Source organism: Mya arenaria, chromosome 11 (assembly GCF_026914265.1).
Source record: "Mya arenaria isolate MELC-2E11 chromosome 11, ASM2691426v1".
Classification (NCBI taxonomy): Eukaryota; Metazoa; Mollusca; class Bivalvia; order Myida; family Myidae; genus Mya; species Mya arenaria.
The window spans coordinates 22,600,274-22,623,438 of NC_069132.1; the positions used below are offsets into that span (position 1 = coordinate 22,600,274).

At 35.1% G+C, this 23,165-nt stretch overlaps 1 protein-coding gene across 1 annotated transcript; it reads left to right on the forward strand.

Moving 5' to 3' along the window:
• The first annotated feature begins 1,638 nt into the window (after positions 1 to 1,638).
• Positions 1,639 to 18,319, forward strand: LOC128209728 (AP-5 complex subunit mu-1-like). The gene is made up of 13 exons (XM_052913902.1): positions 1,639 to 1,790; positions 3,460 to 3,592; positions 4,230 to 4,331; positions 4,742 to 4,812; positions 5,126 to 5,198; positions 5,645 to 5,779; positions 6,151 to 6,231; positions 9,848 to 10,037; positions 12,648 to 12,769; positions 13,684 to 13,784; positions 14,067 to 14,280; positions 15,007 to 15,103; positions 17,987 to 18,319. The coding sequence occupies exons 1-13, from the start codon at positions 1,714 to 1,716 to the stop codon at positions 18,091 to 18,093; spliced, it is 1,503 nt and encodes a 500-aa protein (XP_052769862.1). The 5' UTR covers positions 1,639 to 1,713; the 3' UTR covers positions 18,094 to 18,319.
• The last annotated feature ends 4,846 nt before the right edge of the window (positions 18,320 to 23,165 follow it).

Here is a 23,165-nt window from a genome sequence, read left to right on the forward strand (position 1 = left end):
TACACCATAATAAATATAGTGAGCGGTATTTGAGTGATGTCCTGATTGATTGTTATGTGTCTTCGAGCTGTATACGAAATATTCCCTGGGCCTGTTATATAATTGAGTTCATTTTTAATTGTCAATAAAAATAGTTTTAATTGTCAATAAAAATAATACCATATTAGATATAGTGAGCAGTATCTGAGTGATGCCCGGAATGATTGTGTTGTGTCTTCGAGCTGCATACTGAATATTCCCTGAGCCTGTTTGATTGCATGATTGTGTTAATTTTAACTGTCTCTAAATGTGACAACGTTGTTTGTAAATGTCAATTAAAGCGTAGCGTCTTTATTTGTCAGTATATTGAGTGCAGTTTTGTGCTATGGTAGAGTCAGGTAAACCCTTTGATGGAGTAGGTCTCAGCTAGGGCTGTCAAAGCAGTGATATATACCTTATGTCGAACATGCTGTAGTATGGTTATCTACCATAGAAAGTATGTTTTTTAAACTCTTTTTTCAATTTGGGGCAGTAAGACTTGAAATAAAATATATGTGTGTGATTCTATATTTGATTGATGACTTTGAATATTACCTGATGCAGTATTTGCGAAATACATCGGTACACGTTATAAGCATGGGTCTTGGACTGATGAAACCATAAAAGTAAAAAAGTTGAACCGCCAACCCAAAACCTGTAACCGGCAAATATTTTACTTTGAAGTATGTAAGCTGCTCAATGTCGCCTGCACCTTCAAACATGTGTCGGAAAATAGCTTCAAACTGTTTTTCGTTTGCTAAAACCGACATGAATCGAAGCAAATCTTACCTTGAGTGTATAAGTACTGAATACACGTGGGTCATATTCTGATCAAGACAACATCAACGTGCATTCTGATGAAAGGTCACAGTTAAAATACTAGAAGAAAGGTGTATGAAGTGAACTTCAGTACCTATTATTTCCTATTTAATCACCGTGAAGAGTCGTGCATGTTGTGTCTTTTCCAAAGTTCCTACACCCCGTGAATGAAAATAACTAACGATTACTCTCAAAAGTTAAGTTCACATCCTAGCTTGTTTTTAAAGCGGTGTAATACAAGTACACGTCTCTCTGATTACATGCCTCGTTAAAAATAGAGAACATTTACATATGTTTGCGATTTGCACTAATGAAGACATTCAATATAATTCTCATATTCCTCCTCATCTATCATTTTAAGTGTGGAAAGTTTCAGCTTAAATTTATGCCAAATTGTATAGGTCAGTGTGTACCGAAACTTGCTGTAACTAAATATCGGTTAGCATTAAGTTAAGTCACTTTATAAGGAATATATCATCTGTAATATATCATCTTAGGGTAAACATAAACAACATCAATTAATTATTATTATTTTCTTAATGCTTCATATTTATCCTCTCGATACATAATTATACATCATACGGGATATGGTTGATTACTATTCAGGGGAAGTAGCCGCTACCGAACCAAAGACATAGTGGTGTTTATCCTTTGTTAATGAAATATGAGTCCGCTTAGTCGAATTTTTATTTTTGTCCACAAAGGTAATAAACATTCATGTATAAACTTAGAGTTAACTCCTCTGCATAACAAATTCGCATTAAAAAGTAAACGAAATTTTAAGATGTGACTAAAAGACCTGCGAAATGAAAGATAACATCCGAAAATAAGGCTTTGGCGTCCAGAGTTGGCCTCCGTTGGAATTATGACACGGAAATGAGTTTGCAGGCTATTTGGATCGTGCAAACTCCCAAACGGGGATCAAAATCCAATGCAGAAGTTGTGTTTTCTAGGTAAATTGTTGTTTAACCAAATGCCTTTGGCATTGCTACAAATGGAAACGAACTGTGTACGTTTGGAGTGAGTCTGATGCTACGGAAGAGTAGATGAGGGGCTGCCATCCCAATATTCAGGCTTACATGTTGAAGGCCCAATTATAAACGACCAAACAATTTTGATTTCTTTGACCATTGTATTTGAGTGTTGTTGTCTCAATCATTTAAAATATGCCAAATGATAGGTTCACAATTGTTCCATTTTATGCTGAAAATTTGATACAGTCATTTTTAAACAGTTTTCTTTTTTCCTGATATAATACACCATTCTAAAAATGTTATCTTGATTTTTTACCATAACATTTGAATATGTAAAAGAAAATAAGTGGGTTTTTATCCATGGCTGAAAGTGAAGGGGATATAGAAATAGTACATGTTAAGAGTTTGTGTTGGTTAGGGCGTGTGCTTGTGCGTCTGGTCAATCCTGTCCAGGGCATTATTTGAAAAGTCTTTGAGGTATTGACTTCAAACTTCATTAGTCATAAACAGTCTCATGACATTTAGACTTTATTTTAGTCCAAATAATTGTACGTTGACAGATTTTTTTGCGATTTTTGATATGGCAAATCTTCACGTACAAATTGTTTTGTACCAAAAGTTGGTAGTCAGGAAGAAGATGAACCTTGCTAAAGCAAGCATCAGTTTTGATCTATATGTTGATTATGAAGTTATTGATGTTACTAACCCATGTTTTAACAGGTGTTCAAGATTTGTGAACTGTATGGATTAGGACCCAAACCAGTATAATGATAATTGGCCAGCTCCATTTTCATGTCCTTAACAAGGTAGACAGGGATGGTTGTGGTTGATCTTGATTCTAATTTTATGACGATTTAGTATGAATGGACAGAACAATTCTATGATTGAACATGAATTTTTATGCAATTTTATTAGCTTGTCTGTTTTTTCGAAGAAAATAAGTTAGGTAAGGTATTGCCTTTGTGTCACCAGCAGCAGCTTCCTAGTGCAAAAAGCATCAACCTTAGCAAAAACTTGACAAATCAAGTATTTATTAGTATGTTACCTAAAAAAATTAAAAAACACTTCTTCTTTCTTAGTGTTGGCACAAATGTCTCTACAATATGACAAAGTGCATTTATGAACTGCTTGTTAACCTACTTGAACGGTGTCTTCATAACGTCATTTGATAAGAGATTTTGGTGGCCTTGTTGTCAGAAGCTTTCTCAGTTAGCAAATCATAATTATTCTGGCTACTTCATTGAAGAAGGAAGAAGCCATGATTGCAAACCTTAAAACTATAAATGAGAAATTTACAGCCTTTCAATGAACTCGGTCCACTGATCCACTATAGAAATTCTAAAAGAAGTATGTTAGTAAGAAGTTCAGAAACATCTGAATAAAACATCATGATATTTATAAATGAAATGAAAAAAATATATTAACAAAATTTCATATTGTATTAATGAATATGCTATGTTAACATATTGTTTATATACCATATGCATGTATTGTAATATAATTTTGAAGAAGATAGTTTTGATTTTGCAATTTTTATAATAATATTAATCATTAATGATGCAACATGACTAATGATATGGCAATTTAAACTTATATAACACTGAATCCGTAGAATACTGGTATATTTTTAACTGTAGTTACTTTTCAGGTGGTATCAACCTTTTATTAAAAAAAGCAAACTTCTGAGTGGGGACAGTTATGTTCCTATCCCGGCAAATCCAGACTTTGCAAAGGCTATATGTCATGAACTTGCTTTGATGGACCAAAAAGGCAGTGATTTGGTATATATTTATACAATTTATATATGTTACATTTTGTAATAATATAAATAAAAATGAGTATAAGATGAAGAACATTTATATATTTAGAAGCTTGCAAAGTTAACCGTCTCTTGATTGTAAATGTTTTATGTTTTTGGGTCATTATAGTGTTAATGTTTGAGATTGATATCATCATTATCATGAGGCCAACAAAAAATAATTGTTTGTTTAGGGTAACCTTCCCAAAATTTCTAGGTAGTGTAGGTAGGGATTTTTTTTATTTTATTTTTTCAAAATCTGTCGTAAGTTCAGAATGTTTTCTTGCACATGGCAGTTTTTCCTACATTACTGTCATTGCCTGACTTTGTTTTATCATATAAACAATAATTCTGATTAAAATCTGCATTTATCCGCCCTTTGTTACTCTCTATTCGGTAACAAATATTTTTTTTGCTCAGAATCGGAAAAAAATAGTAAGGGTCGGCGCATTTTTATAGGTAGGGTCGGGTTACCCGAAACAGACATTTTTTTTTTTTTAGGCCTGATGTTTATTTATATTTATAACCTACTGGTAAGTAGAACATCTTGGTAAATACATTGTATAAATTATGAGTTGATGCTCTATGTATATTTACATGTATAGTGTCCTGTGTTACAGTATGTTTGTGAGAGGGACAGCTGTAGACAGGTGCAGGAGAAACCAGTGTATGAAGTCAACACAGGGGCTGGTAAGCTATGGCCTCTCGTTATTGTTGAACAGGTAAGCCTAGTCAAATTAGTTACAAAATTAACTTGTTCATTTCATAGTTATGACAGTTTGCTTCTTATTTACATAGTAAAAGCAGTTTGCGTTCTAAAACTTATAATCTCAACAAAAAATGAAATAGTGACCTTGACCTTCTTACAAATACAAAGAGTAATGGATAAGGTAAATGTTTATCTTTAGTGTTAATTTTGTAATCAAAGTTTCTTCATATTGCTCAGCAGTCGAAATTAACACAAGCCCGCAAGCCCTCTGAATTCTTAATTTTATATACATGTAGGAGGGCTTGTTAAAAAATTTGATGCTAAACAATAGTATAAGAATTTGGGCCTGTTCATCCAAATGTTTAATTTCGATGACTGATTGCTTTTGTAAAGATATTCAATCTTTTTAACTATTGTTTACAGCCCCAGCTGCTGTTTTGTTGTTTGCCATTTGTGCCACAAAGCCTCAATCCCAAGCCACCACTCATAGACATGTGAGACTTACAGCAGTTCTAAACTGAATATCTCATCATATAAATGGCTCAGACAAGTGCAGTAGGAAAAAAATTCATATGTTTTTATCATGTTGCATGAGCATCAGACCAAGGTATTATGTTATTAGTAGAGAAGCTGGGCTTTATAATTGAAACATACATGACTATTGTTCAGAGAATAAAATTTAAAAAAAACATCATGGTGCAATTACACACAAAGTGAAAAAAGGAGGACACAAATTGCTTTTAAAGATGTTTATGCTGCTATGTGATGTCCCATTGAGTTTATTAAGATACTATTCTTGCATTACAGTCCAGGGGTTACAGTTGGTTTTACATTGCTTTGTGCGCTTATGGACTTCCTTCGAAACACAGCACCAAATGAGGTAATATACTGGGTTTTTTGTATATCAAAAACGTTTGTGTGAAATCTTTTGTAAAATGTATGAATAGTAAATGATAATAGAAAGATTGTATAGACTCATAATTTATCAAAAGTAGAATATTCAATTATCTATAATTACCATAACTCATAAAATTAAATTTATTCTTAGAGAGCTTTTAGCATGCAGATTTAATATTTTGCATTAACGGATGCTCATGAATTTGAAAGTTAAGCTCCTAAAGAACTAGGCTTGGTTGGTACTTTGGAGGGGGGGGGGGGCAATGTGGTCCCTACATGTGGTGGGGCAATGTGGTCCCTACATGTTTGGAAGATGTGGTCCATGCATATTCATTTGATCAAGTTGTGTAATAATTCTTTTCTTCAATACTGATCAATACAAACATCCTTAAAGGTTTGGTTACTGAATGTTCTTGTATCTCTATGAAGGTTGAGCAGAGGACGAGTGACCTGTATGCATTCTTGTCCCATGCTGCACCTTATGGCTCGGTGGTAGATACTTCTGTGGATTCCGTCCTTGCCAAAGTCAGCAACAAGTTCACAGCAGCAAGCAAATCGCTGAAGGTAGCTTCTAGTAGTAGTAGTAGTAGTAGTAGTAGAAGACTATAGTATATGTTTGAAGCCAAGTCCAGCAAAAGGATATCCCTTTATGATTTGAATTTTGAATGTAAATACTCTGATGTTTTCCCTTTTCTGATTTCAAATAATTATTTAGTATATGTTTTGCTTGCATTAACATAAGCATTGTACAATATTTCGTGAGTTGGATTTTGTAATGTTGCAAAAGAAAAAAAGCTGATTCACATTCTGCATATTGTAATTGTTCAAATGTGTTTACGACCATAAGATGAAATTTTTTTACTGGTGTGATGAAAGGTAGGATGAGGTTGTGTGATTCAGTTGTTAATGTTTGAAGTTATTCAATATGTTTACAGCAGCCCTCATGGCGTTCAGCCAGCCATCGTGGAAAAAACCAGATGTATCTGGCCATCACTGAACATGTCCGCTCCACCCAGGTATGTTTGTCTAGCTTGTAGTTTGACCTGTATTTGTCTGCTCCACCCAGGTATATTGGTCTAGCTTGTAATATGCCCTTGTACAGTTGTACAAAACTGTGCCTACTGCTGTCATCATGATACACAGTCCTGTGGCGTTGATTGATGTTACAATCTGCTGTGTAATAGCTTGCTGTAGGAAAATGCTTTGCAATTGTCTGAGGTAATATTTAAACATGTTGCTGAGACTTTTGTGACACTGCATTTCTTAAAATAATAATTGTGTTCTTTTATATCTTATCCTGATCTCCTGGGGGAATAAAATTGGAATTGTTGTCAAAGTATTAGTGGCTTTTTGGTGGCGAAGTTGAGTGCGCTCTGCCTACGTTATTATTCCCCAATGTATCTGATTATTGCAATATAAGTACACTTTACTCAAGAACCCAGACACTGTCAGGATGAATTCTTATCCATAAAGTTAAGACATATTTAAATTGCACTTTTAAACAAGTAACATGCATCATGTGATATCATAATAAATTGTTATAGAGGCAAACATGTATAGTTGTGCAGTTTTAGATCAGCTAAATTATACCATTTGCTTGAATAGCAAAACATTAGATACAGTCATTGACTAAGAGGTCAAACCTGAGACTGTCTGATGCAGGGTTTACAACTAAGGCTTTTGCCACCAATATGACATTATATAAATGTGATGTTTATACATAAGTGTCTGTAGCTCCTTGTCCTTTGGGCCCTTGCCTTGTGCATCTACACATAATTCATTTTTGGATTTTTTGACAACTGGGCTGGCCCCTGTAGTTTTCATTGTATTATTATATAAAGAAAAACTCAACCTAGAGTGTATGCCCTACTTCAACCTGATGGGAAATACTTTACACAAGTCTCTCATTTGATCTTAATACCAATTTGTCAAGCCTGTGTATTAGGCCTACATAAATGAATTGCTAGATTTTCATCCCTGCCCACCCCTTCTTTTTCCACTGCCCCTGAAATTTTATTGATTCAAACAAAAATGTTGAACTCTGGTCTGTATCATCTCCTCCCATTTTTTTATATTGGCCTTACTCAAAAAGAGCAGTTTATTGTTATTCAAACGAAAGTGGTTTACAGCTCTTAACAAAGTGGTATGATTTGATTATACTTTCGGACTGTTTTTACATTTAATACACTTGTTGCATTTTTTTAATGAGTTTAACAGTCTCAAGAAAATAAAATGAATAATTATTATATTCAGTTTTCCAGTTGAAACCAGTTTCATTTCATGAAAAACGATTGATGATTATTTAATTCAAATACTGTGTTGTTCAGGTAAATTGATTGTATACATTTTAATACAAGAAAGTGTGCATAATTAGAGAATATTTCCTGAATTGTTGTGTGAAGGTTGGGAATTGATAACCATTAAAATTAATTACAAGATGCATTATTTTCTGTCTGGGTTAAGTCATGTACATTCAAAAGATATATATCGTCATCCACCAGTTTTGAGTTAAGATTCATAATTGCTGTTTGTTTTATTAGATTTTATTAAAATCAAAAAAATGCACAATGGCAACTTGATGCAAGTTTATATCAATTTGTAATCAGACAATAATTTTTTAATAATGATGAATAATTCAAGCAGTATTTTAATTTCTTAGAAAAACACAGCCTTTATTCGTAAAGAACAAGTAACTTAATACAACACTTGGGACTTTTAATAGTTGTTGAAATTTCATCAGAAGAACTGTGAACCCCCAAAAAACTGAATACCAGATCCTGGAAATGGTATTTTTGTACATGTTGTATGCAACCTTAAATGCTTCTTATTTCCAAATATATCAGACCCAACGTGCAAATTGTCCTATTTGTGGTTAATGACATGTAATGGCTTTTATGTTTTTATTTTTGTATTGCCAAAACTGGAAGCTGGTCCACAGACGAGGGGTAAAAGCATGATGGCTTTAAGTAAAAAAAAATATAATAGGAGATGAAACCTTATGCTTTTAACTTTGCAACAATGATGTAAGTATAAAGTTAATTATGCTATGGGTCTAAGAGCTATACTTCTCACTCAAGCGTCGGCGTTAGCGTCACACCTTGGTTAAGGTTTTACATGCAAGCACACATATAGGTTAATATCTCAGCAACTACTTGAGGTATTGCATTGAGACTTTATACAGTGGTACTCAACCTTCCAACCTACTTAATTAACCAAGTTAGAACACTTTAATTTACATTTAATGCAAATAATAGGCCTTAATTATTCGACTTAGAAATTCGGGTTAAGGTTATGAGTGTAATGCAAATAATTGCCCTTTATTATTCAACTTAGAAATCCTGGTTAAGGTTTTGGGTGCAAGCACACATAGGTTTATATCTCAGCAACTACTTGAGGTATTGCATTGAGACTTTATACAGTGGCACTGAACCATCCAACCTACTTAATTAACTAAGTAAGATAACTCTAGTTTGCATTTAATGCAAATAATAGGCCTTTATTATTCGACTTAGAAATTCTGGTTAAGGTTTTGCGTGCAAGCACACATTGGTTAATATCTCAGCAACTGCTTGAGGTATTGCATTGAGACTTGATACAATGATACTCAACCATCCAACCTACTTAATTAAACAAGTTAGATAACTTTTGTTTGCATTTAATTTAAATAATGGCCCTTTATTATTCATCTTAGAAATTCTGGTTAAGGTTTTGCGTGCAAGCACACATAGGTTAATATCTCAGCAACTTCTTGAGGTTTTGCATTGAGACTTGATACAATGATACTCAACCATCCAACCTACTTAATTGAACAAGTTAGATAACTCTTGTTTGCATTTAATTTAAATAATGGCCCTTTATTATTCAACTTAGATATTCTGGTTAAGGTTTTGCGTGCAAGCACACAAAGGTTAATATCTCAACAACTACTTGAGGTATGCATTGAGACTTTATACAATGGTACTCAAGCATCCAACCTACTTAATTAACAAAGTTAGATAACTCTAGTTTGCATTATATTAAAAAAATGGCCTCTTTTTTAGACATAGAAATTCTGGTTAAGGTTTTGCTTGTTACCACTTTTAAGTCAATACCTCAGCAAATACATCATGTATTGCATTGAAACTTTACACACATGCTCCTAACCATTTAACCTTCTTCTTTAATCAAGTAAGATAAATCTATCTTTCATATTATATAATTTTTGCCCCTTTATTATGCGACTAAATTCTGGTTAAGGGCTTGCATGTTAGCACACATAGGATAAAATCTCAGCAATTACTTGATGTATTGCATTGAGACTTTATACGATGGTATTCAACCACCCAACGTAATTGAATAATCAAGTTAGATAACTGTATTTTGCCAATAATGGCCCTTTATTATTAGATTAAAAAAATCCGGTTAAAATGTTCCATGTAAATACATTAATGCTAATATCTCAGCACATCATGTATTGCATTGAAATCTAATCTAACAGTGATCCATGCATGTTTTGCCAAAACTTTTCAATCCTTACACTGAAAAGCGGCGGAATAGTCGAGCGCGCTGTCTCTGTGACAGCTCTTGTTATATAGATTGTTGGACAGTGAAGTTAATTTATGTTTTTCAATGGGTCTTATTTCTCCCATCCAGTATGACAGGGAGAATGTTGAGGATGTCTGGGAAGTGTATGGCACAGTGACCTGCAAGGCGGAGCTGGAGGGACACACGCCAACCGTTACCATGACAATCTCCCAGGCAACTGAGGGTGAGGTCACACCCATCAACCACCTGCTTATACACCCATGTGTGCAGAGTGCCGATGCCTACATCCTTGAGGAGGGTATGTGAATTTTATCACAGAATCATGTGAAACACAACAAGTAGACATGTTTTTTAATTTAAATTATTGAAATTCGTACGATTTGACATCGTAGCAGATAATAATATTTTACAGAGAAAGAACTGTAAAGTACTTCTAGCCTTCTAAACATGCCTCACCATAGATATGCCCACTTTATTTGTAGTTATTGGAAATTTTGACTAATGTTTCCCCGAGTCAGCAGCATAGCTTCCGCTAGCCCAAAAGGCCTTAGAAAAACAAAAACTAACCAGAAATAAGACTGTTGGTATAAAAATTTATATCCATTATCCCTACGTTTACACAAATTAATTGGGGCTTCAGCCCCCTGAACTGCTCTAGGTATGTGCCTGCTTATCAAAAATGGACTAGCTATGCCCCTCATACTTCATGCATTTCATATTTAAATAAAATTATTCGTACCACGCCATTTGAGTAAATACATTTAACATGTTATACATGAATTATGACTTTTTATGATTTGTTTACAACATATTTCACGACAAGGTTACATGAATGTATAATTGACAAATTATTCAACAATTTATTGTCAAATTTTGGGGCTTCTGTGTGGAATATTGATGTGTGGTAATAGATTAAAAATGGCCTTATAAAATATGAAAATTTTCAAGCAATGTGTTCTTTTTTGTGAATGAGATTATAATTTCTAGTCACTTTGGTAATATTATTCATTTTGATTAATCATGTAACATGTTTGATAGTTGTAATTCATGTTCATTGAAGGCCTGGGTTAAAACTATAATGAATTACTGTAAAATCTATTTAAGATTATGATAGATATGGTAAAACTCTTTAATATTTTAATCGTATGATTAAGATGATAATGAAATCATTAAAATATAACTGTAAAATTGATTGATTAGAATTATGAATTTTTTCATGTAATGATGTCTTGACTCATTTTCTTATGTAAAATTGTTATAAAGATTGAAATTATATTTTTAAAAATATGGAAAATGTTCCCTTTTGAGGTAGAAAGTTTATCTTGGGGGTAAAGTAAAGCCTGCTCATGGAGTAGAGTTCAGCCTTTAACAAGTTCAGCATGCTTGCATTTTTCAAGCTACACTAAAGCTACGTTTTCAAAACCTGAAGCTACTTATTGTGCACAATGTGTTCACTTTCTATGTAAAAAAACAACATGATTATTAGTTTGATTAATGTTTTTAGCTAGAAAAAGGATCTGATTACTTTTTAAAATTAAATGTAAATGAATTCAGGCACTTTAAAAATTATTTCGATAATTGAAATGTGAGTTATCTAATGACAAAGTATAAATACCAGATTGAAAGGAATGCCTACCATTACCTTTTATTAGTTAATGTTCTAAAAAAAGATTTTATTGGTTATTATACCGTATTGAACTCACAAAATTAGCAAACAATCACTTAAGACAATTAACCTGTATTTTATATAAGATTAACAGTTATGTGTTTTCCTGAAATCTTATTCCATTAGGCCAATATAAATTAATTGCTAGATTTTCATCCAAATCTTTTTCAATGGGAAAAGGGTGAAGACATTTTATTTCTTCATTTATCTTATCTTTCTTTGATGATCTTTTCACTGTTGAATATGTGTTCATGCTCTCTCTTATTGCATGAGGGTCCATATACATGTGTATCTAGTTTTATACCATGAAAACCATACCAATTCTCCTTTTTAACAAGTGATTGTACAAATAGATGCCGCTCCTGGACATTCCTGGACTGATAAACAGAGCCCAGTTCAACATTTTTACTTGTAACAATAAAATTTAAGAGGCGGCAGAAAAAGACTCGACATGTGGGGATGAAAATCGATCAATTAATTTATAGTTGTCTTAATGTAAAGACTTTATTACATATTTTTTTAAGAAAATTACTTGAGTAGCATACAGATTATTTGCAGCAATATATCTCCCTTTGATGTGAACACTTGAATATAAAACGAATGTGCATAGACAGATGAGTTTAATGTCATGTTAGATATTTGGCCCCACCAATTATTGATTTGTAAATGTTTGATAGATTTACTGCATCCATGTTTCATAAAATGCAAAAAAAATAAACCAACATTAAGCGACCAAATATTTCTCACCAATAAAGATAAAAAACAATCACAAATTACACCATCTTCTTTTTGAATATTACATAGAAAAATGCAGAAACGTATAGATGATTATATATATATTAAAGATAACTACAGTACGTTAGTTTTTTAAGACCCTTCATGAAGTACATGTAAAAATAAGCTGAAAAACCTTATATTGAATAATAAATCAATCAATATTCATCATTTGACGTCTAGTGCCATATCGATTATCACCAAAGTATATAATGCTGAATAACAAAAATAATGTTATTTCCTTTTAATTTGCATGTCAATTGTTTTGACTATTCTTGAAATAATATCATATTTAAGTCCTGGCCTTTTAATACTCGCGGATAATGTTATCTTCATGGCTTATTTTATAGTGTATTGAATAAGTTTTTGATTTTCACCCAGCCCCTTGAAATGTTTATCTGCATTATGTGTCACTTTACTTAATAAACTATAATATATACATTGCACTAAAAGCTCTTGTCCATTCAGGTCGGGATCGAGCAATACCCCGGAGGTTGCGTTTCACACCACCACTAGAGATGTTCACCCTGTGTCACTATACAGCAGAAAAGCCATCCCGACCACCCATTACCGGTAGCTTTGAAATGTTTGTAAGTGAATGATACACATTTTTATGCTCGTCACCAACTTTTTGTGTAAACATATTGTCACCTTTCTTGTCCTTCCATTTGTCTTTCTGTTTGATACAAAATGTCTCTTTAGTCTGGGCTTTTTCTCAGCATCCATTATTAGCTTGAAATGGAACATATTTAGTTTGTCTGTTGTTCGTCGGCCTTGTCGTAGTGTTAAAATAGATTAAAGATATTAAAATAAAACTTTGTACACTTTTTGCTGGAATAAACAAGCATAACATCATGGCCATACATTTGACTTTACTAATTGTCCAGTTAGGCCCCTTTTTTAACTGGAAAAAACAATAACATACAGACATTTTTTAATGTATTTTTTTTTAAATCAATTTTCATAATTTGGCAAAGCAGGCTTTTGAGCTTACATGAACATTCAATTTTGTGTTCTTTACATGTAAAAAGTTATAACATACAACTTAAGTGCCATTGCCCAGATATATTCTTATGGATTTGTTGACACAAATTTATGTTCCTTTTTTAAGTAAAATTAACAAAAATAAAGTAATAGTACACTGTTGCCATGTGTGATTGGTCCAAAATGCCATTTTTCTTGAATGTTCATAGTGTTTTTACTTATTGACGTGTCTGTTGGTATGTTTCATTATTTATATCTGGTGACTTTATGTCTAAAACGCATAAACTATTCAAGCATGTTTTTGCAGAGCTGGACAGAATTCCCCCTATCAAAATGAATTTTAGTTGTTTTCCATTGAAAATATGTTAAATATTGTCATAGCTTAGGAGTCATTGTTCAGAAGTATGGTTTCCATGATCCATGCATGACTACCCTGCACAATGCATGGTTTCCATTATCCATTTATGATGGTTATAAACAGATACATGTGTTGTTAACGTGATCAATGTTAACTTTGCAGGTTGAGGAGGACAGGGCCAAGGTCAAGGCTAGTCTACAGCTGAGTGAGGCTGTTAAAAACAACTTTGACTACTGTGAACTACAGATACCATTTGGGAAAAGGTTATATTGGAACCCTTAATTTCTTGTCAGGATTTTATACTATAGTATAAAGATTTACATACTGAGTATTTCCCATACATTTCTTAAATCAAACTGGTGGAAAACACATTTACTACAAAAATCCTTATGAAAGCAGTTCGCTCAGTCTTCAGCTGTAATTATTTACAAACATCAGTATAACTATTGTAGGTAAATTAAAAAATGTTATAATGAAAATAAATACCATAAGGGATATATTTTATGTTATAAACATCAAATAGAGATGTTACATTGCTGATACAGGGGGTCCATTATCCTGCTGGAGTCATCAGTCAACCATGGTACCTTGAATGTGCCAGCCAATAAAAGAACCCTAGTATGGAATATAGGAAGTCGGTTCCCAGCACGCCAGGGGGAGGTAACCATGTCTGCCATAATACAACTGGGTACCAGTCAGGAGGACCGGCCAGCCACTCTAGAGGAGGAGTTCTGTACAGGGCAGAATGCTTATGCTCAGGTTTGTTGGTTTCTTAGCTTACCTCTTGTAACATTGATCATGCATTATTGTAAATTTGAAAAATAGTGCTAGTAAGCCAACTTGTTAGCGATTTTGCTTCTCATCGAAGGGCATTGTTGACGCACGTAACACCTTTTGCTGGTCTTTATATTGGGTAAATCAGATTCAGACAAGTCTGTGCCATCCGAGTGCTCTAAATTGATACGGTGTGTATACAAATTGCAATTTATTGTTTTTATTGTCCAATTGTAAATTTTTACATGCAAATAAATAATATGCATTATATGCAATGTTTAAAAGTGAAAATACTAGAAAGCATAATTTATAGCCCTGTTTAATTTTTGCAAGTGCCAAAATGTGGCCATGGTAATATGTAAGCTTGTTTATACCCGCACTCTGGCCTTGCCCATAAGGCAAGTGCTCCGATAAGTTTGTTAGTCATTTTAGGATTTTGGAGCATAGTGTACAGACAGAATGTTACCCTGGTTAGAGCTACACTGGTTCTATAATGTGTATAGCACTGTCACAAAGGACCCCAATTTAACATCCAATTCAGAAGAATATTAGTATTTTTTAGTTGTGCAGCAGGCATCGAGCCTGCGACCCCTGGATTGACAGTCAAGTATGTTACCACTGTAGTACGGATCTACCACAAAAAATGTGGTCAGCAGTTGAAAAATGCTTTTATTTGATAAAAGTGAGCAAAATGAATGTGTTATGTTTCAGCTGTTCTTTAAGATATCGGACTACACTCAGTCGGGCAGCGCTATTGATGCCAAGTCCATACAGGTGGCCCCCAACATGAAATTCAAACTCAGTTGTGGTAAGTTGGCATAACATAGTGCCTTTGTTTTCTAGAGAGGACTCACAGATTTTATGTTAGCAACATTCTTTTTCAAGATATGTTGCAATGGAATTATTTTACTTACTTTTATGAGTAATGGCTAAACTGGCATAAATTCATTTGAGCAAAATGTTGTAAACCCAAGTCTACAATAATTCAATTTTCAAGCGTGTTACTAACGCTTTTTGCCCAAACTGAGCATTACCTGTCGCATTTTTAAATAATAACTAGAGATTGCTTTTTTGAAAAAGCGCATGTCTCCCCCATTGTGTGGTCGTAGGTGAGAAATAATCAATGATGGATCCCAAAATCAATAGGGGCCATCAACTAGTCATGACTAACTGGCATACCAAGTATGAAGTTCCTGGGTGTAAACGTTCTTGAGTTATTGAGCAGAAACCGGTTCTTCACCTCAAGGTCAGTGACCTTGACCTTTGACCAACTGATTGCAAAATCAACTAGACATCATGACCAACCTCACTTCAAAGTTTGGTGAACCTAGATCAAAGCATTCTCCTGATATTGCACGGAAATATTTTTTTACATTAGAGGTCACAGCGACGTTGACCTTTGACCTTGTGACCCCCCAAAATATAGGAGTTTTCTAAACCTCATGATCAACCTCCCTACCAAGTTTGGTGAACCTAGGTCAAACCATTCTCAAGATATTGAGCGGAAATGTTTTTTACATTGGGGGTCGCCGCGACCTTGACCTTTGACCTAGTGACCCCAAAAACAATAGGGATCTTCTACACCTCATGACCAACCTCCCTACCAAGTTTGGTGAACCTAGGTCAAACCGTTTTCAAGATTTTGAGCAGAAATGTTTTTTATATTGGGGGTCGCCGCGACCTTGACCTTTGACCTAGTGACCCCAAAAACAATAGGGATCCTCTACACCTCACGACCAACCTCCCTACCAAGTTTGGTGAACCTAGGTCAAACCATTCTCAAGATATTGAGCGGAAATGTTTTTTACATTGGGGGTCGCCGCGACCTTGACCTTTGACCTAGTGACCCCAAAAACAATAGGGATCTTCTACACCTCATGACCAACCTCCCTACCAAGTTTGGTGAACCTAGGTCAAACCATTGTCAAGATATTGAGCGGAAATGTTTTTATGCCCCCTTTTGAAAAAAGTGGGGTATATTGTTTTGCACATGTCGGTCGGTCTGTCTGTCTGTCTGTCTGTCTGTCGGTCGGTCGGAATACCAAATGGTTTCCGATCAATAACTTGAGAACGCTTTGACCGAGGGACCTCATACTTGGTATGTGTATTGGTCATCACCAGCAGATGAACCCTATTGATTTTGAGGTCAGTGGGTCAAAGGTCAAGGTCAGTGTGACCTTTACATGAAAAACGGTTTCCGATCAATAACTTGAGAACGCTTTGACCCAGGAACCTCATACTTGGTAGGTGTATTGGTCATGACCAGCAGATGAACCCTATTGATTTTGAGGTCAGTGGGTCAAAGGTCAAGGTCAGTGTGACCTTAACATGAAAAACGGTTTCCGATCAATAACTTGAGAACGCTTTGACCCAGGGACCTCATACTAGGTAGGCTTATTGGTCATGACCAGCAGATGAACCCTATTGATTTTGAGGTCAGTGGGTCAAAGGTCAAGGTCAGTGTGACTGTAAGCTGAAAAAAGGTTTTCTGATTGTCCATATTTTTTTAATGCATGCACAGATGATTGGGATTGATGTATAAATGTTTGTATAGAAATGATTTTCTTTTATGTTACTATTTTAGTTGGGCATTTATTTGCCTTCTTAAGTTATCATAAGTAAAGTGCATCTTATGCAATTTTGGAGAAAATTTGCCTCAAGCTCCTCTATCCACTAAGTGCCATGTTTGTTTCAAACTAAGATAGATGATCATCAAGGATATATTTTCTTCAGTAAAGTTTTAAAGTAAGAGTATTGTTCTGATATTTGTCTTATATAGTAGACAGTAGAAATTTATATGTCACTAAATGCATGAGTTGAAGTATCAGTTTTCAGTGAACATCTAGTTTAATTATGCCCCCCTTCGAAGCAGAGGGGTTATATAATTGCTTTGCACATGTCGGTCGGTCTGTTGGAAGACCAAAGCTTGTCCGAGTGATAACTCAACAATTCCCGGACCTATGGTCATCAAACTTGACATGAAGATTAGGTATGACCAGTAGATGACCTGCCTCATATGCATCCAATGACAAATCAGCTGTCATTTCAGTCCATGCATATTTCATTCAATTGTCCAAATATTTCTGGTTTACATTGGGGGTCGCCGCGACCTTGACCTTTGACCTAGTGACCCCAAAAACAATAGGGATCTTCTACACCTCATAACCAACCTCCCTACCAAGTTTGGTGATCCTAGGTCATGCGGTTTTCCAGTTATCGATCGGAAACGAAGTGTGACGTACGGACGGACTGACGGACTGACGGACTACCGGACTGACGGACAGGGCAAAAACAATATGTCTCCCCCAGAGAGGGGGAGACATAATTAACAATAGAGCTCGAAGTTGACAAACCAGCATTTCATTCACATTTGGCACAAAAGGAATGTTTTTGAAATCTGACTGTAGAAAAACACACGGGTCTTTTGGTCAATCTTTAAAGTCACTGTGGTGTTCATGAATCAATTCAGATATGTGACACATGTCCACCACATGTACACAATGTATCATAACTTAGCTTTGTTGTTTTTTGTTGTTTTTTTGGGGGGGGGATCCAATACAGGTTTCATAGGATTTACCATCATATAATCAGACCACTTGACTTCATGTCTGTTATTGACTTGATCCTACTGGTAGTGGACGGTATTTTAGCATGCCTTGTTATTGTTATTCACGTGATCCCTTCTTTTCAGCGCGAGAGTACCTGGCGGGGGAGTACAAGTTCTGGAATGTGCACGGGGATAGCTTGGTGTCCGCTGTCCCCCGCTGCCTTAGCGATCATGCTCTCACTTCAGATTAGGGAGAATGAAGCCACGCATCAATGGAACTTCTGTAATTACTGTCTAGTTGGCCTTTATGAATGACATGACTAGCGAGAATGGTGCTAATTTGTGCTCATTTCCGTATCTTGTAAGTAAATTCCGTTCAATTGTACCATGTTTATGCATTTTCAGGGATTGGTGCAATACGTTCTTATTCATTTTGATACATTTTGTTAATAACATTGAATAAAATTGTAAAACATACATTTCTGATGTACTATTATTTCTGCAAAAAATGGATTTCCATGCCCTTATGCTCCGAGGCCAATTAGGCTTGCTATGTGTGTATTATTGACTTTATGGCAAACATAGTGGTGAATTGTAAATACAACTAGCTGGAAATAAATAATTAATTTAAAACAATGTTGATTTAGTATACACCATATAAGCGCGTTGTCGCTGACACACCATCGGCGCTTAGCCCGCTTCGAGTAGAACGTGGTTTGGTGTATGCAAAAGCGTCTAGCCCGCAACGAGTTGCACGTGGTTTGGTGTATTTCAAAGCGTCTAGCACGCACCGAGAAGCCAGTGGTTTGGTGAATGCAAAAGCGTCTAGCCCGCACTGAGAAGCACGTGACTTGGTGTATGTAAAAGTGTCAAGCCCACAACCTGAGTAGTTTGTGGTCTGGTGTATGCAAAAACGTTAAGTCGAAATCAAGAAGCACGTGGGCTGGCGTATGCAAAAGTGTCTAGTCTGTACCAAATAGCACGTGGGCTTGTGTATGTGAAAGCGTCTAGCCCGCAACCTGAGTAGCACATGGTCTGGTGAATGCAAAAGCGTCTATATGCCACATGAAGTAGAACGTGGGCTTGTGTATGCAAAAGCGTCTAGTCAACACCGAGTAGCACGTGTGTAAAAACACTAAATCTGATAAGTTGGAATAATTTCAAACATTTCACCATTAAGCTAGAACATTTCCGGTTGTATGCATTTTTGAATTTCAAATTCGTGTGTAACTCTATGGCGTACAGGAAACAGAACTGTTTGGTCCACAGGTTTCCATGTGACGACATGACTAAACCTTCCCATCCTTCCGCGTTAATAACGTGATAACTCTGAAACTATAGTTTCCTTCATTTGTGAGCCAAGCCATTCAGATGCGAGTTAGCTCTATTTCTAAACTTAAATTCTCATTTGTATTTGGTTACCTGTCCAATGATTCTAGGTAAGATCTGTCGAATCTTGTTTATGCCCTCGAATCTTGTTTATGCCCTTGAAGGTGGGCATATTATAATCGCACCGTCCGGCTGTCCGTGTGTCCGGCTCAACTTCTCGTGTCCGGGCTGTAACTGTCTATTTTATGGATAGACTTAATAATAATTTGCCACATGTGTTCGGCATATCAAGACGATGAGTCGAGCACAAGACCTCTGTTCATTCCTTTAAGGTCAAGGCAACACTTAGTGATTTCATACTGTGGAATGCTTCATATAAGGACTTGGCGTATAGGAGGTCGTGTCCGGGCGGTTACTTTCTCATGTATGGACAGATTTTAAAATAACTTGCCAATATTGTTTAACATACCAAGACGACGTGTCACGTGCAATACCTGTGTACCTACCTTCAAGGTCAATGTCACACTTAGTGTTTAAATACTATAGAATGCTGCATATAAGGACATAGAATATAGGTGTTTGTTTCTGGGCTGTAACTTTCTCATGTATGGACAGATTTTAAAATAACTTGCCACACGTGTTTAAAATACCAATACGACGTGTCGCGTGCAATACCCGTGTCCCTACCGCTAAGGTCAAGGTCACACTTAGTGTTTAAATACTATGGAATGCTGCATATAAGGACATAGAGTATAGGTGGTCGTGTCTGGATTGTATTTATCTCATGTATGGACAGATTTTAAAATAACTTGCCACATGTGTTTAAAATACCAATACGACGTGTCGCGTGTAAGACCGGTGTCCCTACCGCTAAGGTCAAGGTCACCCTTAAGTGTTTGTTTACTCTAGAATGCTGCATATGCAGACATAGAGTATAGTTGGTCGTGTCCTGTAATCTGGCGCGTTGCTGCCTATAACGATAGAAACCAATAACACAAACTACCCATTGCGGTCTACCACCCATAATGATTTAAGTTCCCTCTGCTATAAGACTAACTATGGTAAAAAGTCATTTACTTATTTTGCTAAATCTGTATGGAATTCAATACCGCTTTTAATTTGCGAATCATCATCATTTGCATTTAAAACGCAATGCAAAAAAACACCTTATGACGAAACAATGACTTTAGTGAATGACTGTCTGTTAAAATTGTTTGTTTAAATGTGATTTATTATTGTCTTTTATAATTTTGAACATTGTACTGAGTATATGTTGTGTTTGAATGTCATCGTGTTTGTTATTGTTTGAATGAGAACTGTATACTAATACGTTTATAGAATCCATTGAAAACCACATTGTAAAGAAGATACGTATGTAACTTAATGTGCTATCTTCATGAAATAAAGTTATTATTATTATTATTATTATAAAAAAAAACAGCCAAGTTGCAGAATGCGTACTTGACTACAAGATCCTTAAACTGTCCATTTTCCAGTATTAAATAAAGCTCACCAGAACGCCCATAATGCACTAGATTGCACCATGTCTCTTTTTAAATTTTTCCGAGGGGACATGCACCCAAACCCCCTAGCACAATTATGAATCCACATGAATAGAGGGCTAGCTGCGCAACTGGTAATACAACATCTTGCCCTTGTTACGATATTTCGCTCTACATATCTCTCTAATTACACTAATCATGACGCAAACGTGAACTATAAAGTAATTCAACGAATTGGTATGTGTTTCTATGAGGGCTAATCTATTTTCGTTTGTAGTGTACTTTACTAAAAATAGGAAGAAAGTCTATTTGATAACCATAGTTACATAAAAACATTAAAACGTTTAATTATTTCACCTATATCATGTAAATATTCATCCATGACTCTAAATCATGTAAATGTCATGTTTACAGTCTGCATGAAATAAGCTACGTTTGGAATTTCTAACACTCCTTAATAATGACATTGAATTTCATGATTCGTCTTCAACTTCAATTAGGAAGCGAGATTTACGAATGAAGGTAATTTACTTTTGTCACGTTAGAAACTTTGAGATTTATCCATTCATAAGGTTATACACAACCATCTTTGATTTAAAGGAATGTAATGAGGCTCCCGAGGTTTCTGTGACTAAAATTTGACATTCGTTTTCATTAAAAGTTCAACAGTCAGTTTCTAGTGTACTTGTAATTCTTAAAAGATCAAATAAAAACAAATCCTGAAAGTTTCAACACTATACTATAAAGTGAACGTATATACAACAAACATTACAAAAAATACAGGTTACAAGTCATGAAGAAAGACGTGCATTCTTCGGCGTGAAATGTATACGCGTACCTTTGCACCAACGTGTAATCGGGTAGCGGGTCTAAAATTTCTACTTATTCATGCCCTTAATGTTTCACTGTTGCGGTAATTATTATATCAATGTAGAACTATTAATTCTAGCACGTTCGGATTTTAAAGAGATATTTCGAGATAAATTTGTCATCGTTGTTGCAAAAAACTTAATGTTCACCTAGGTTTAGAAATATAGATGTTAGTCAAATAAACTTGGTTTGCATTTCGAAAGTAAAACGTCACATGACATAATCATAACCATATAATGTATAATGTCCCCGTGACAACTTTAGCTAAATTCGCATCTCCCCTTGAGTGTAAGTGGAATAAGGAAGTAGAACTGCTTCCTCGTATTACTGATAATAAGAGAACCAGAAGTAAACATATGTTTCAAAACGTCTTGTGTCTGATAATTGAAGAAATGACCATAGCCTAGGGTACATACGCAAGTCTCACGAAAAACGAATTCTTAAAAACGTCTAAATAAGTAAGAGTTGAACTGATTAACCTCTTACTGGTATATTTAAGCTTAATTGTGAAGACAGCTGTGAAGATAATATGTATGAATCAAGAGTTCGTTTCCCGCGTGGAAATTACTACTGGTGTCCTTTCTGAGAGAACAAGAGAGCGTTCGCCTTGAGAAGCCTCACCACGAACACTCTCCGGTTGGGACTGGCACCGTCATATACTCGTAAAAACTCCTCGAAATCGATCTCGTCATCTGATTTTTGTCCAGTTCTTGGCCGTGCCAAAGTGGTAACCCTAACATTTATCAATAAACCAACTTTGTGTCGTTCTTGTTTGTGATGTTATAACCTTGTTTATTAAGGTATCCGGTGTACACTAGTTTTGGATGACTGGTGAATCCGTATTAATTTGGTACCATTTGAAAGGGTTTATGAGTTGAAACATAATATAGAACAACTACAAGAAGGACGCCTTATTGGCAACAGACCATAATACGTCCGATTTCAGATATATATATATATATATATATATATATATATATATATATATATTTATATATATATATATATATATATATATATATATATATATATATATATATATATATGATATGATATTGTGTTTTGGACTTTTTTACATTTATGTTATCAGTATCCAATTCACTTTTAAATAATAACAATTATACACTAGATTACTAGGCATGAAAATTTACCTTTATTAACAATAGAACAACATGCCGAATTGTACATCGTTGATCTTAAAGCAACTGTGCACCAGATGATCAATTTGCAAGAAAAGAAGAAAATTGTCGAAAACAGTCATAAACTTGGTATTAGTGTGTACAATGCATTGTAACTTACTTACTGAAGTACCACATAGTGTAGAATTTATTCAAGTGTAGCAGTTATTTCGTATGCTTCCATTAAAAAAGATTACTGGGTATGTCTACCTAGTAGAATTCATTCCTTATGCGTGATTGGCTAGTCGGTGTTATTATGTGATATAACCGAGTTAGGTGTATAGCCTAATTATGTCACCGGATTAGAGTACGCCGTCGTAGCTCAGTGGCTACGACGCAGGATTGCAATTTTGGCGTCACGGGTTAGAACCCGGTCTCCGACACATTTTATTTTTACATTTTGGTAATCTTTTATAATTATGATATCAAAGCGTAACACATTCT